General features: G+C 38.2%; 1 protein-coding gene across 2 annotated transcripts; it reads left to right on the plus strand.

The window, feature by feature from the left end:
- Positions 1-931: 931 nt before the first annotated feature.
- TMEM71 (transmembrane protein 71) lies at positions 932-12,279 on the plus strand. Of its 2 annotated transcripts, XM_030509416.1 has the most exons (10): positions 932-1,256; positions 2,781-2,871; positions 4,253-4,310; positions 5,367-5,579; positions 6,378-6,547; positions 7,006-7,188; positions 7,709-7,784; positions 8,216-8,265; positions 8,445-8,517; positions 11,111-12,279. In XM_030509416.1, exons 1-10 carry the CDS (start codon positions 1,203-1,205, stop codon positions 11,130-11,132), a joined length of 990 nt encoding a protein of 329 aa, XP_030365276.1. In that variant the 5' UTR covers positions 932-1,202; the 3' UTR covers positions 11,133-12,279. The 2 variants fall into 2 exon arrangements, with proteins under 2 accessions (XP_030365276.1, XP_030365268.1); XM_030509408.1 differs by lacking the exons at positions 8,216-8,265; positions 8,445-8,517 and having other exon boundaries at positions 938-1,256.
- Positions 12,280-12,526: the final 247 nt, after the last annotated feature.

Here is a 12,526-nt window from a genome sequence, read left to right on the forward strand (position 1 = left end):
CTCATTGGCATAATTCCACTAAATTAAAAGAAATTATGTGAAAAATGTGTTTTCATTTTTGAGCAAAAGGACCTTAAAATACTAATTTTAGTTTAGCTCCCTAACAGAAGGTCTTTTGTAACATCCTAATTGCCTAATTCCTATTTTTGTTTCCTTTTCTGTGAGGTGAGAAGTTTACATTCCTTTTTATCAGTGGAAATATTTTTCCTTCTCCAGGGAAAACAACCCTGTTATTAAATCAAATCAATCATATTTTACTAGATTTATGCTTTCTTTTTGTCAGTGCTACATACAGACATCAGGAGAGATACCTACTAGCATGTTTCACCTGTTTGTCTGGAGATGAAGTTTTGCTCCCTAAGGTTGTATAATTCTTCAGTGTCAAGCAGCTGATTTATATTACTTTTGTGTGTAAGAGTTCTACAGCCAAATAATTTCGATTCTTGTTGAGGCTCCATTTCTCTTACGTGGATTTGACTTCATTTTTGTGTAATAGAAGGTGTGATGAATTACCTTACATAGTATGAAACATCTAGAGCGGAACAGTGAACATGTTTACAAATGGCTTTATTCCATTCTCCTTTCAAGAGAATTTATCTTAATGTTGCATGGTATATATTTGCAATAATGTTTTTGACCATGGAACAAACAACTCTGAACTCTCATCAAGTGCATCTTCGCTATAATAATGCTTTTGCAGAATGTCTTGTTACTATACATGGATTTTTTTGGTAGCTGGATCATTTTCCTACATCAAAGCCCATCAGGCTCACAAGTATTTCAACAAATGGAGTGATTTGGGCATGTGACTTCAAATTTTTCTGAGTGAGGTAGAAAAGTAAAGCTGAAACAAAAATCTGTGTCACCGGTCTTTATGAGAAAAGGTTCTGTCTTTGTTCTCTGTATCATTATTGGAGTAAAACATTGTTTAGTGTATCTTCTCTTTCACAACAGCCTGCAAGAGCGTTCACTGAGCTAATCTTCATCTTCAGTTTGCTCTTCAAAATGAACGCTTCTGATGTGAGGCTACTTTACAGGAAGCGTGACCTCATTCTGCCTCTGTGCCGCTGATTGCATGGGCTGTGTTCAAAAGGAAACAGGGGACTACATAGACCTGCCTTTCCGAAGCCCCAGAGCTAATCTCTTCCAGGAAGCTGCAGAAGGAGCACCCTCCACTTAACGTCTCAGAGGCTCTTGTGTTGATGACGAGAAACTTTTTTTGCATGCATGTGTTAGTAGTGAAATGGATTTTCCAGGTTTGGAAGATTTTACATATATTTATCTCTCAATATATTTGTCAGCTGAGGAATAACTAAGCTTTGGATTCATTTCTGTACTGCTCTTCAGGAAGTTTTGTATTTCTGTGAATGTTGTTATCATTGCCTGCAGGGAGAAAAGGCTAGACTGCTCTTCAGAAATGACTGATATGTGTGGACAAATAAAACTACCTTTGTAGACACTTGTGTTTGGCAGGTTCAATAGAATAAGACTGGTTGCCTGGGCTTCAGCTACTCTAATAGCTAACACTGTATTTTGGTACCTACTAATGTAAATATTTAGAATGTGAAGATGGACAGCGGATTGCTGGCTACCAATTGAGGGCATCATTGGCTTGAAGAGTAATTTGGCTTTTGGAGGGAAAGGTAATTAAAACTGACTGGTTCGGACAATGACTGTTTATATTACGACACAGGGGTTTGGGTGTTTTGAAATTCTAGGAGCGGTTGTTGCCTTAAACTTTTACTTGAGTTCTTTACATATAATATTGCTGTGTTCAGCTCAGATTCCTTTTTAGTGCAATTTCTTAGAGGTGTTGGGCTTTTCTCATGCCATAGTTTAAAGGTTCTATATTGATGTCCGGTTTGTGGATTACAGATATAATGCTACTGCTTCATTGTACAGTGGTGGTTGAGATGCTTTGTTTTGGCTTGCTTATACTGTTACTATAGCTTCTCATGCTATTAATAGCCCAGAAACAGGACTGAATATGAAATGAAGGCAGAACACTGTGCAGCATTATCTATAACATGGTATTTCCATGTTTTCCCCAGCATTGACTGAATTATGATTTTCAGGAACCCTCTTCATTAACATGAGACAAAAATTCTCATGATCAAGGGTAGCAAAAGATTCCATTGGACTGCCTGTTCTATGACTGTTTATGGAAGCTTGGTATTATCATTAGTTAAAAGCAAATTACAACTGCCTATTGACTTTCTCTCTTTTGAAGAACAGTTATCTTCTCCCCAGCAGTACATTGCATAGGTATACATCTTGCTTTCTTTTATGAATTTATGTATATACTCTATTTTACCTTAAATTGTATTTCTGTGGAGGGTGGCAGATAAACAAGTACCCAGCAGAAACATACGTTGCATATTTATGAGACAACTAAGATCTGTAATGGAAGAACTGTGGTTTGTTCTGCCACTTTGATCAGTATGTGCCAACACTTTCTAATGAAAGCACTACCCATATGTAAGCTACTGTTCTTAAATGTTATTCTTTTTTAGTGGTTGCTACTTTATATTACCATAACTGAAAAAAATCACATGCAAAACAACTGTGTTGTGGGTTTCAGTTGCTGGAAAGTTTCATGCTCAGTTTATTAAAGAGTTGTATAACAAAGAAATTTGCTCTAGTATCAGTCACTTTAGCTTAAGCAAAATATATTACAACTAATAATGTGATATATATTGATGATACTATCTTAAAACATCCTCATTTTCAAACACGAAAAAATGAACGACACTTCTGTTTCTTTTAAAACTCTTTTACAGATAATCTGTATTACCCATTATCCCAGGGTGTGTGAAACAGTCCTTTTCAAGATGTATGGAGTATCACACGTTGCATCGACACCAAGAACAAGTAAATTTGTGCACATTTGTCAGAGCTTTTAATTAAAAAAAACCCCAACCTGTTGTGGGGGGGATCTTGTTTGGCTGATAAGATTTGGGATTTTGACAGGTTTAGTTTATATCCAGATCTACGAACCACCTGTCGAGTTCTTCCTGTATTTTGTTTTAATTTGGATGAATTTCTTGGTTGTGAGTATATATTTTTGCACAATTGAAAACCATGATTCTGCCTAAAATGAGAGCTAATTCAGGAGCTAATTGGGTATGAAAAAAAACAAGTCTACAACATGTCAGTCTCTGAAATACACCACCTTGTTTCTTGTACAACTTGCTGGGTTGTTTCTTGTACCACTTGCTGACCCATGTTACTTATCTCTTTATACCTCCACCAAGTTTCTTCCAGTTATCTCAAGTCATTTTTGCAAGAGTTAGAGCAGAATTTTCTCATACTAAAGTAATTCTTTTTGATTATTATTTTTCAAAGTGTAGGACAAACAGTATGTATGGGAGTAGTGTAATAGGACTGGAAGGTTTTATGTCCCTTCTTTGGTGACCCTGCCTCATTCCAAGGCTGTCAGCCTTTGCGTCCAGGCTGTGGCTGACAAATGAATTCCAAATGAGGTTAAACAAGATTTCCAAAGTGGAAGCACTGACCTTCATGTCTTTTCTTTGCCTCAGTTCGTAATTGAACATAAAAAGAATGAATTCTTTTAGACCCATCTCCTCCCATAGGTGCACAATGATGCTCAAAAGATACAGGAGAGGCAAGATAATACAGGGAAAGATCATATCTTTTATCTTTCCATGTATAACATATAAATTCTCCCTATGGATAGCCATTGCTCATAATAAGACTGATTCTGTCAGATGCTGAACATCTGGCAGCACTTTGCAGACTTGAGCCATGGTAATCCAGACAAATCCTATTTCCTTAGTCTCCTGTCACAATATTATTGTCAAACTTTTGTCATTATTGTTATACCAGTGCCTGTTGTGCTATGTCTGCAATTTTAATCTGAAAAATGTATTGTACTGGTTATGGTGGCCCTTCTATTCTACTCTGTATCTACTGTCAGTACATGTACTGGTTTTGACCCTAACACTATTAAAATCACTGCATTTGTGGCCATAATTATTTCTCTCAAGTTTGTGAGCTGTGCAGAGTACAAGTATCTGATTATGAGTGGTTCTGATTCTGCATTAAGATGAGTTTCCTATAAACACTATGTCTTTCATTTGGTTTATCTCCTTTAATCTCTCCTTTTTCTTTTATTAGCTTCTATTATGATCTTTTTTTATATGCACAAGGTACCTGTCAGTGAAGACCTGTCAACTGTTTAAGCTGTCAGTAGATAGGATAAACACTCCTTATTTGGCCTTTGCCTCTACAGGTTCAAGAGCGTTTAATGGAGAACATAGACACAGCCTCTCACAATGTGTTTTTCCAAGGTATTGAGGAAAATTATACTCTTTCAATTTCATTTTTATTTCATTGGAGATTTTGTAAAATCCCTTTGGGGCCACTCAGAATTGTAGTTCTAATGTTAATTTAATTACTGCTTTAAATGAAAATTCACGAGTACTGCTGTGGAGATTGGAAGCACTGGCTTTGCATTTACAAGGTTTTGGAGTATATCTGTTCCACCTGCTTTTCCCTTGACTGAAATTATGGTATCCCTCTGTGATGTGCCATATGGGATAGTGAAACATGCTACTGAAACACGTCAGCCACTGAATCAGTCCAGTGTCTGCCTTTCTTTCCACTGCTTGGCCCCTTGGAACTCGAAGGTGTTGAGGAGAAAGGGCTACCATAAACTTGATTTTCTTGAGCTAAGTAAAATGTCTACAACATTTAGATTCTTTCACCCCTGACACTACTCACTTCTATTTTAAATATACATAGTATATTTTTCTGTGCTATATTTCATCTCAAAGTCAATTGTATTTCAGTGCTGGATGAAGTTATCACCATGGCTAGACTTTATCCCATGTTGTTCTAGCTGCGTGGTATTCTGGATTTGTGAGAATGAAGTCATGTATCTTTAAGTCTTCAATAAGTATGGCTAGGTTATAAAAAGCAAATAAATCCTGCCTGATTCAGAGGCACTCAGGCTTGTGCCCTGCAGAATAACTCAGAGAAGCAAAATAATTGAATATTTCCGTCAGCTCCAGGTAGGTGTCCATCTGGCAGGACTCCTTGGCCAAGAGCACCACCACAGAAATGCATCATGCACGTCTCCATTCAAGCTGGCTCCATGCTTTCATGAAATGCTACACCTGGCATGAAGCCTTCCAGTAATCTGAAGCTCTGGAAAGTGTGATGCAGGCACACTCTAGCTGTCTGAAACACCCTAGGTCCAGAAGTAATATCATTATAGCCACATATTCTAAATCTGTGTCATTACCAGTCCTCATCAGTTGGTAATGTAAATTCATTATTATCAAATCATGGGTTTGCTCTGTCTAGACGTTCACTAAATTAGAGAGTTTATTTTGCTTTTTCAGTTATGCTTGTGCATTTTCGGACGATGACCTTGCCTATGAGTGTTGTTCCACAAATACTCCTCCAGGATCTCTTTCCATATGTCGCCGCAGCCCTCGACTGCTTTCTAATGGTTATTACATTTTGACAGAAGACAGTTTTCTGTCCGATGAAGAGGGCAACATAACACTGACACCATCCCAGACAAGTGTTACATACAAAGAGAATTTAGTTCGGTAAGTGAAGTATATGCAGTTTTTACTCAATGTTGGCAATTGTCTCCACATCTCTGGACTTATCTAGAGGTATCAGTGTGGCTGTCTTCATTTTGCTTGGCATAATATCAGCATTGCTTCTTAATGGGAACACCTCGATTTAGTTTAGAGAATGCAGTGATTGAAATAACTTGATTTTCAGTCATGTCTAATATTTCTATGAGAAAATTCTTCAGTACACAGTTGTTGCTGTAACTGGAGTTGTATCCAATAGAGAAAAGGGAAAGCTACAGCTCATTTTGCCAATAGGGTGTTACCATGATAAGGAATAAGGAAAAAAGTATATATGTGTATATATATATTATACATATAAAAAAATAAAATGGTCTGGTCCTGGAATTCTTCTTCATAGAAAAATCTCTCTTGATTTCAGAAGAACATCAGTTTAGGAAGGTATCTAAATTTGAAGCACAGTGGATTCAGGCTGCACCAAATGGGATATGATAGGGTGAAACTCATGGGTATCAGGAAACCACTCACAGTAGTATCAGAACCCAATAACTGTAGTATCATTTGTTATCACAATATCCAGTATCACAACAGCATGATATATTGCCATATATTGCTGCTAACACATTCCCTGGCATTATTACAGAGTGCAGCAGTCATTCTTGGTGACATACGCAGAGTCAAGAACAGAGCTAGGAACAGCGCCCAGAACCTGTTTTTTTCATGTCAGTTCTGCAAACTTTAGAGCTCTGTCCCTGCTCCACAAGAATGATTAACTCTATTCCTTAACAACGTGTCTTTTCTTTCTAGTGTATTCAGGCGAAGGAAGAAGATCCGTCACTCTCTTGCCGGCTTTTTCAATCTCGATGCCTCTACTTCATGGCTCAGCAGCACCATCCCCAGCAACATAGATTCCTCCCATTTAAATGATCCTTGTTCTGATGGATGCGATGAACTAGAAGCCAGTCAGAGTGATATTGGTAAGCCCTGACGAGGCACCAAGTAATCAAGCTACAACATTACAGTCTATGTTTAGTGGACTTGGGAATCTCTTTCTATAGGTTTTGCAGGGGTTGTTGGCCAAGCTGTGCAGGTAAAGGTTAGATGAATGACAGAACTGTAAGTGGTAAATTGATCTCCTGGCATTAAAACAAAGTATGAGTCCACAAAGACCTTGATGCCAAAAAGACGTTTTTAGACTGAATTTGAATCCAAAGTCATCACAAGTGATGTTTATGCTGGTGTCATTAATATGTGATGGCCTATGCAGTTTTGTCTTTACTCTCCCTATTTTCTCCTGCATACGTTGAACCAGCCATTTCCCTACCCTTAACAATTTGGAAACCTCCCTGTGATTAAATAATTAATGTCCCCCAACCCAACTCATTAACACAATTCTTCCTTTGTGCAATCTCAGTTATATTTGCACTTTTTGTAGGTGATTCAGACTTTCCTTCTGAATCTAACAGCTATGACAGCCATTTGCCACAAACTCCAGCATCTAATGGAGCCTCTCTCAGCAAAGATGACAAGTTCCTTCAGCTTGAGAAACCATCTTGTGCATCAGAATCTAGCTCTCCATTTATGATAAATGTAAATGAAGAGACTTGGAGCAATGCAGGTGTGTTACCTTCTTATTCTGATATGCCTCATTTTTAAAACGAACTATAAATGTATTAAAAATAGTGATATGCCCCCTTGTAGAATAGAATTTATTTCCTGAAACATACATTTAAAATGACTGATTAAAAAAAAAATGGTATTTACTTGTTTACCCCTCTCTGCCCACATCTTTTCCTCTCCTATTTTCCGTGACAAACGGAAGAAGAAAATAGTGGGGTGAAGAGGAAAATGGAGGAAAGGGCATGGGAACAACCACTGAAACAGGCAATTATTCAGAAAGTCTTGTTTTCTGAGAGCGTGCAGGGCACAGTGTCTCTATGGTTGTGGGAGAAAAAGACTTCTGAGAAACACCGAGAGCATGAAAATTAGGTTTCTGCTCTGAATCACTCTAAGGGAACACTCTTAAAAAGAAACTGAAGAGACTGGCCTCACAGGCTGAAGGTCTTTGCAAATGCCTCCTGTCGTACATTTACTTTCCTGGAAACTCATGAGGATCATTTTCCTGGTTTTTGTTTTAGATTCCAGGACAGTGCAAAGTGTCCTGTCTCAGATGGTTGCACTGGTCACGTGTTTAATCATTTCAGTATGTACAAGGTAACTTTTATTTGCTTCTGGTGTTAATGCTTACTGCATTTCAACTCTTGGATAAATCATAAATTAAGGGTCACATTTTCAAAGTTAGATATATCTTATTGTGAAAACATACTTTCCCATTATAGTTGGTGCAGGCAAAAATCTGAGCTATGCAGATATGCACAAAAAGAAGAAATATGTCTGCAGATATGGAAACTACTTTGTCAAGTGTGCTTGGACCAGGGGTTTTGAAAGGCTGAGAAGAATCAGAATGGATCCATGTCTTTCTAGATGACTAGTATGTCATTTAAAGTCTTACACTGTAGTTCATCTACCAGAGTTTAGAGGGTTCATCCACCTTCTCTCCTCCTCCCACTCAGGCTTCGTCTCTGTTAACCCAATACACATCCCTTGTTTTTTTCTAACTTTTATGGGTATTGTTATGTTCTCAGATATTTTTTGGGAGGACTGTCTGCCACTTTGTTGCTGATACTTTTAGTTTGTAAGTACAGACTTCCTTTATTTCAACACTCAGTATTTTACTAAGTCACATCTCAGGACCAGAAGCTATCCTTGGATATATATCCACAGCTCTTATTGATGCTAATAAGAGCTATGTGGGCATATGGGGACAGAATGTAGCCTTCTATAATTCCAGGATTTTGCATTTGAATTTCACAGTTCTTTTGTCCAAAGATGCTGCTGTGTCATCTTTCTTCAGTCTTGGCAGATCTTTCAAGACAACAAAGTTTTGGTAAGTGGCTCCAGTGTCATATGAGGACTAGAGGAATTTAGAAATTTTATATTGAGGAAGGAGAGATTCATTCTGTTGTTTCCATGTCAAAAGATAGAAGGCATGATCTGAAGTTACTGGTGAAGGATATGGCTTTTCTATTACTGATTTGTATTGATATAAATTTTCTGTCTATTTTGAAAAACTGCCTTTTCATAATGTGCAATAAATTACACCTATTTGTTGTCAGAAAAGACAGGCAAACCTAATATGCCATAACATGAAGATGCAGAGACAGCCCCATCACCACTTCCCAGGGACTACAGAATTGATATGACTTGGCCCTGCTGACCCAATGTTCCATTAGCTTCAGGACAGAGCTTTGCCTTTGGCATATACTGTAGTCTGATAAATGTCTTAGAGAGAAGTAATAAATCAGTCTGATCAGTTGAATAAAGGTGCTGCTGTTGTTGTTTCAGACTGTTTATTTCCAGGGTTTGAACAGAGCTGTAGTTTCTAAATCCTTCTGGAGAAAAAGACTTAGTTATTTAGATGGTCTGAATTCTATCTTTACAGCAAGGTCATACACAGGCCTCCATGCTGAAAGCATGTGTGTGTGTGTGTTGGATTTATGAATTACCATTCTTTCACTTTTTATGCAGCAGAAAATTCTTCTGAGTGTGTAAAATCTAAAATGCTGCTGACACTAGAAACATTTGGGCTTATCTCAATTTTTCTGTGGCGAAAGTGAAGCTCAAAAACGACATTGTTTCTGCAACTGTGTCAGGGATCAGGAGTTCAGTGTATCCCAAGGGCAACAAGACAATCTGGCAGAACTCTTAGCCTTTGAATTGAGGATAGTGGAAGTTAGAAACAAGACAGCACAGCTTCGAGATCTCTATTGCAATGACGGTCTCAGATTTGGAGCATCCAAGGGTCTTAGCACAGCATCTTAGATACTCAAGGGTGCTACATTACACTTTGTCACTTGTCATTAGTCCCAGTAAAATCAAGGCCACCAGGTTAGGACTAGAGTGTTGCAAATGCCTGCTCCAAAGTTCTGCTTTCTGACTTCCTGCATAGTTTAGCCCTGAGTCATAAACAAAGCTGTTCTTCACAAGAGGAAAACAAATACACTCTGAGAGCTTTTCAGTCACTGGTGTACAAAGAATACCTCTCTTCTGCTCATCACGAGTAAGAAGTTACCTGCTCAGGCAAGCAGTCCTACAGCTTAACTAAATTTGGCAAACCAGGACCTACATAAATCCTCATTATAACAAACTGTGGTTTAAATCAGGACATACAAAAATGTATGCTTCCCACCCCAAATCTCCCAGCCTCCCCTCCCCTGAGAATAATGGGAAAGAAAGAATAATTGGGGAGTATATGTTTAAATTTAGAAGGAATTCCATACTTTTTGGGGTGAGCCCTACTATGAATCAAGGTTCAAGCATGCCAGGAAGGTTCCTTGGACTTCTCATTAATGGAAGGTTTAGCTGTGGGACACTTGCCAGTTTCCACTGCGAATGACTCCACTTTGCTGTCTAAAACTCCTTTTTTATTTCATTTGGATGAAATATTTTTTTTATTGTTTGACAACAGTTGCTAAATAGCGTAAGCTGTTAAACAACTGCTGTGCTTCAGCCCAGAGAAAACATGTTTTCTAGTAACAGGCAAAGCAAGTCTTCCTTTTTCCGAGTTTAAATCGAACAGTAGTGCCAGTTGCTGTACTGCTCTAACTTGGTATCATTCCACTGAAGGACTGAAGGAGCATCAACATGCAACAGCTCAGAATATCTAGAAAACACTTATAGATTCTTCTTTTCCTTATTCTTTTTCAGCCAAGCCTCATTCTTCTCCAGTTTTTCATTATCAGGCATTTCTAAGTCTTGGTGCAGCTCAGAACCTTTAAAACAAGACCACTGATTTATTTGTACTTGGAGCTGGCTATCCCCATCCTGGCTCAGTTATTTCCTTTATCTCTTTACTTTGAAAAGATAAAAATGAAAGGAGGGAACTAAGTGGAGCTGTGCCCAGGTTTCTGTTCCTTATAGCGTGGATAAAACAGCCTTGTTCTTCAGTTTGCTGTTGAGTGCAGTTCAGCTGCTGAGATCTAAAGGAATCTGCACAGCTGTAGACACAACCTTGGAAACCTTACAGTCTGCCCTCAGAAGGAGGACATTCATTCTGAGAACAAAACCACAACAAATGATAAGCAGCATTTGGTCACTTTGCAGACTTACTAAAGCCTATGATGCTTTATGATACGTCCTACTCATCCAGTCTGCCAAGCGGTGGACACCAGATAGGCACTTCTTAAAGTCAGTGGAACTGTTTATGTAAGGGCTGACTCTGATTTTGAAAGCCAGTATCAATATTAGCTGAAGCAGGTACTAAAGGATGGAGTGGAGAACTTGGCTTTTGTTGCCTAGCAGGAGTAAACTAAATACAGGCTGGCACAGGTTACTGTGAGACAGGACCTCCAGCATTTCAAAACATGCTCGTCTCTTGCCTTTCATAAAAACTTAAAAGCAGAGTAGTTACTTCTGTGTATTTTGAAATGAGTTCACTAACAGCTTTCATTTTTCCTCATCCTCAAATTTATTTTCCTCAGCTCTTCAGCATCAAACTACTGAACACCTCCTTATGGCCATCGTTACACATGTTCCTGTGGAAAAAAATAACAGAATTGTTAGTGTTCTTCCTTCAAAATACAGTTAATTTTAGCTTTATTTTTACTTTTATTCTGCTCAAACTGTGAGTGAGGCCTTAATTTCTTGGTGCGTATCTGAAAGCAGTCATGTGAAACAATTGCTCTTATGTCAATGAAGTTCTATGCAGGCATGGGGTCCTACAAGCCCTTTGATAACAAATAAATGGTAAGAAGTGCTTTGTAATCCACATTTTTTATAAAAATCGATGTCTTCTCATACTTTCTGTATTAATTCCTTGTAACGACATGCTGTCAATGATAATAGATTTAGATAGTGGGTGAGTACACATGGTAATACATTTTAGAAGCTTTATTGTATCTTATGTGAGCACTGCCTTTTGGCCCTTATGCTAAGCATGAAGAAAAGAAAAAAAAGAGGAAGAAATGTTATTAGAAGGAAAGCACTCCTCAGAAAATCGGGAATCAGGATGTGGAGAAACAATGACTAATCTAAATTACCTGGATTCCCGTATAAAAATATGAGACCTGCAGGTATTAACTTTACTTTTGAAACACTGAGCTCTAATTTTCAGCTTGGATCTTTGCTACAGCAGACTAAATTACACATAGAACCTGTGGGTAACCAAAAACTGTTATCTTGTGACTCCAAGCTTTTAACAATCTGCTTCTTGAAATGTCTCCCTGTATGCCAGTTTAGCTAGGACAGCATGGATTTCATCTTCCTGTGCAACAAAATGATGGTAATGTATGAGGATGCTATTGCCCACCTAATCATTCTATAACTAGTGCTGCTTCCAGTCTGCTTGTCCCCTGCTGTGCTAAAAGCCATGTTAGCATAGCTCCAGCTGGTAAACCAGACATGAAATGCTGCCTGTGGAAGGGTTAGGTGTGCCCATGGGGTACACTCAGGCTGGCAGGCATAATGGCAGGGGTTTGAAAACTCTGCAGCAAAAGCACACAAATGAAAGGTCCTGGTGAAAGAAACACCACTATCCAACCAGCTCTGTGTCTAAGCCAAGCTCAAGCAGGTTATAACTGTATTTCTAGCATTGAAAATCTGAACAAATCATGCCATGAGGAAAAAGGGGACTTGAAATTAAGTTAAAATGTACATTTCTCTTTCAAAGGGTGAATATATGCTGGTTATGTTTTGAAGACAGCATCAATAGCTCAACATTAAGAGCTCAAAGAGGGAAATTTCACCCAAATTACCAGTGTTGTGTAGTAATTTACTTTTTCCCAGTGCATTAAATTGACTTTATGTGAAGACAGACCATTTGATGTAACAAGAGCAGGTTTTATAGTTTCAATAAATGGTGATGATAGAATATTCTTCTTCATAAAACTGATGTATTA

This window comes from Strigops habroptila, chromosome 1 (assembly GCF_004027225.2).
Source record: "Strigops habroptila isolate Jane chromosome 1, bStrHab1.2.pri, whole genome shotgun sequence".
In the NCBI taxonomy this organism is placed as follows: domain Eukaryota; kingdom Metazoa; phylum Chordata; class Aves; order Psittaciformes; family Psittacidae; genus Strigops; species Strigops habroptila.